At 32.1% G+C, this 4,053-nt stretch overlaps 1 protein-coding gene across 1 annotated transcript in view; it reads right to left on the bottom strand.

Annotated features, from left to right (window-relative positions):
- Positions 1-1,943: 1,943 nt before the first annotated feature.
- Positions 1,944-4,053, bottom strand: part of NTS (neurotensin) — a 9,029-nt gene continuing 6,919 nt past the window's right edge. Inside the window, exon 4 of the mRNA XM_006923805.1 lies at positions 1,944-2,278. Coding sequence (XP_006923867.1) covers positions 2,126-2,278 — 153 coding nt within the window. The 3' untranslated portion in view covers positions 1,944-2,125. The remainder of the gene's footprint in view (positions 2,279-4,053) is intronic.

The raw sequence follows: 4,053 nt of genomic DNA, 5'->3' as shown, positions 1-4,053 counted from the left end.
CATTAGTGAAAATTAGAGGCAAATTTATTAGGCAAATGTAGTAAGAGTGCTGGACTATATGCTAAGAGCCCACTTGGGATTTCTGATAACAAATGTTAAGTGTGACTCTTCAGCAAGTTTGGGTGCTTTTTTCCAGCTATGTTCGGCTTCTCAGCTGAGGTCAGAATCAGGAAGATTTCAGCTTAAAGATGTTTTCACGGGCTCACATAAGATAGGGCAGGGAGTTGAGGGTCACAAAGGAGTGATTTTATTTTTGAACTACAGACTCTAGGCCAAGTAAAAAGCAAAGCGAGGGCATGAGTAGAAAGTGAGGAGTAAAAAGAAGTGAGGACAATAGATTAGACAAGATGATAAATGTTGGAGTGAGAGTGCTAGATTATATGAACTGGAAAGAAAAGATAATGTTTAAAGAGTACCATGCTTAAAATTGAGATTTTAAAGAGATTTAATTTATTGGTAGTGAAAAATTCTATGGTATGACCATGGAAGTGACTGGATGAGATGAAATCAATAAAATGTTCATAGTTGGAAGTGAAGCTTTCAGAAACTGAGAAGGAAGATTATCGAATGTATTTTGCACAGGTATGTGGAAGTCCTCAAGGATAATGAATGAAATAAGTAATTCAGAGATAAGTAGTTGTTCAAAACACAATGGATTAATATGTGAAATCGTATCACGCTCTGTAGTACTTTTTGAATGAGAAAGAAAAAATGGTATGAAAGTGTCCAGAACTATCAAATTTGTTATTAATATGTTCCAGACACCATTTTAAACATTTTACATATTATTTTATTCTCCTCCAAACCTCATTATTTTCCACATTTTTGTGGTTGAGGAAATAGAGTTTACATAAGTTATCCAAGGTTACTAGTGATAGTGGAACTAAATCTGGGCATTCTGACCCTGGAGTATGTACTCCTAATTAATCCCTATAAAATAGTTTCCCTCATAGGATCACAGCTTTGGGCACTTTTTAATGTTGAAGTTCATAAGATACTGAAAGACAGTGGGGTGGTGGTTGTCGGAAGGGATAGTTTTACCAGAAAAACTCAGAGATCAGTGGGCCGCTCTTAAATGCTACTGAGTGGGGTTTAGCCCAAGGGAGGAGCAATCTCATCAAAAGGACATGGAGTTCTGAAAGCTCCTTAATTCCAGAACAACTCATAACCTGATATTTTCTTTCATAGATGACTGTGGACTAGGCGGTAGCCCTGTGAGGAGAGGTCTTCTTAGACCCCTATAAGAATGAGAATCTAAGATGCCACTATTAACGGTGGGATGTACAGGCTGTGAGAGCTTATGAGACCACCCCACCTTAAGTATGATCTTAAACAAAATATTTGAGGGATTATTTCAAGTATTCTTTTTGCTTCAAAAGTTTCCTCCCAATTGGGAAAAATATTAGTTGCACATATTCCTCAGTGAAGTTAAAACCAAAGCTATCATTTACTAAACAGAGTGTGAGGGGGACAAAAGTCAATAAAGGGTAACTCTTCTAATGGAAGTAAATTTGCAGAGAAACGTGGTTCTGATGGCTTGTCTTTTTATTAGCTATTAAGTTTATTTAACAGAAAAACAAATTCAGTCAAAAATCATTCATTAAAAGGCATTATTATCACTTGTTCATTAATCATTCTTTTAAGATAATTCTATTTTTACCTCCACATAGCTGAGATTAAGGAGTGAGTCTTGGAAAAGAGCATGCATTTCTTCCAATTAAAAAATGCCAGTCAAATAATAAAAGAAGTAATGTTACAGTGTTGCATTAATGATATGCAGGCTAGATTTTGCCATAGGACTCTGTTATAGTCTCTTACAATTTAATTTAAAATGTCAAATATTTTGACTGTTTAAACAACTCATTAAGTTCTTTGTAAAATTACAAAACGTTCTATATGTGACCTCATAAATATCTACTCCAATTATACACAACACATCATGCTCAAGATCTAGATTTATTTGAAAACATTTAGCCCAATTTATATTAATGCAGAAAAATCACATCCAATAAACCACAATGTAGCAGAGACAAAATAATTCTGTTTTGTCACATTTCCACACAAATATAATTTGATATTTAATTAAAGAATGATAAGTCACAATCACATGTAAACAAATATTCTCTCAGTAGTAGTAAGAACCTCTTTTGAGTATGTAAGGTCTTCTGGGTTTATTCTCATATAGCTGTCGTTTCAGAATGTAAGGAATTTTTCTCTTTATAACTTCTTCCTTTTCATTTTTGTCATTTCCATTTTCAAGAACATCTTCCTGAATTAACTGCAAGATAGACAGAATATGAATGAAATTTGCATGCATAAAGTCTTCCATTCCAGAGTATTTTTCTACATTTTATCTCATTTGCTATTTAGACAGTAAGACATGTGAATGAAATATATGAAGTTCAAAGCAATTAACTGTTTTGTCCTAGGACAGATGGCTATCAAGTGGCTGAGAAAGGATGAGAACATGGTTTTTCTGATTCTCTTTTCAGTGTTCTTCCTAGTTCATCAGTCTAGCCTTTTAATTTTTTTTCTTCATATGTCAAGACTGTAAACTAACGCCTCTAATTGAAGAAGCACACTTAATAGAACTGAGTATTTTTCAGGCTTTGATTTATGCTAGACTGAAATGTTGTAGAAATATAAATCACAACAAGTAAAAAGATTTGAATCTAGTAAACCAAGTTTGTCCTCGAAGGTAAACAGTATTTTATACTAAATTAAGTTATTTACTGACTTGACTTGAAAGCCATTCCAGAGATCCATTCTCATTCACAGAGGGGTTGCCTGACTAATTTACTCAGTCATAGAAATAAACATATGTGAAAGCTCTGTTTTAATGGTAAAGATCTCTTTAGATTGTAGTGTTTAATAATTAAAAGCAAGTTCAGATTCAATAACTCAAGGGAGCTAATCTCCAGGTAGAATCTTGTCTAATATCCCATGGAGTATGCCCCATTCTAAAAGTAGTACCAAACATTTTTTCTGATAATACCATTCTTATTTAATAATTTCAGCTAGCATAAAACTCTTTCTTCAGTTTTATACATAATTTACATGAAATTTAAAACAAACAAATGCTTAAGATAAGAATAGTATTCTTATTTGTGATAGTCTTCTAAACATTGGGGCAACTGTAACTAATACTGATAGAAGACTTTTTAATTATGATTTGTATGCATTGAATCATGTCACAAACTATTATTTTATTTAACCCACAGCTATTCAATTTCAGAGGAGAAAAAAAAAGCTAATATCAGACAATCTAGCTTCTTAATCTTTTGTTTCTTTCTGTGTGCAGTCTGGAATTACTCGTACTATGCTCTGAATAATATTTTTATTTTAAATCATTCAGTAATATTTAAAACAGCAAAGTCTTAAGTGCAACTGATTTAGTTATGTAATACTTTATTGAGAGTTTTTCTTCTGAATAAATAGAATGTAATTGACATTTCCCTATGTTAAAGTTAGTATTTTTCAAGTGTTTATGACTTAAATAACATTTTAAAGACTAAATCATTTAGCTGAAATTGGAATTAAGGGATGAATAGCCAATCAAATAAAATTAAAACTAACTTTTTGATTTTTCATCTAGAAAACATCTTTTGTTTATGTTAGAATAAACTCTAGAAGTTGTTTTGCATTTGTTCTTTTCCATAAGGTATCTGTGATAGTCAGTTATAGGAATTGTTATTTAGAAGAGATGGTACCTTCAGATTTTTAATGTTGATGTAAGTCCAGAATATAAAATATTAGGCAAATTTCTCTTAGAGATTATCTGAAAAAGTTGTTTCCCTTCTCAGAATTTAAAAACTTTTTTTTCATTTTTTTCTTTAAAGCATATTTCACTCTTCCAAAGGAATAAACGTTCCCAAACAAAAGGTGGCGAGTCATCAGCATACTATTTAATACAACAGATTCATCCAGTACTTCATTATTGTTCAGTATAATGGAACTAGGATGTCTTGGCTGTGATGGCTCTGGTTTAGCAGCTAAGGATGCCTGAAATCCATGCATTCAATTGAAATAGAAATAAAATATATGCATATATGT

Source organism: Pteropus alecto, unplaced genomic scaffold (genome assembly GCF_000325575.1).
Source record: "Pteropus alecto unplaced genomic scaffold, ASM32557v1 scaffold76, whole genome shotgun sequence".
NCBI lineage: Eukaryota > Metazoa > Chordata > Mammalia > Chiroptera > Pteropodidae > Pteropus > Pteropus alecto.
This window is presented reverse-complemented; position numbering and strand designations above follow the sequence as displayed.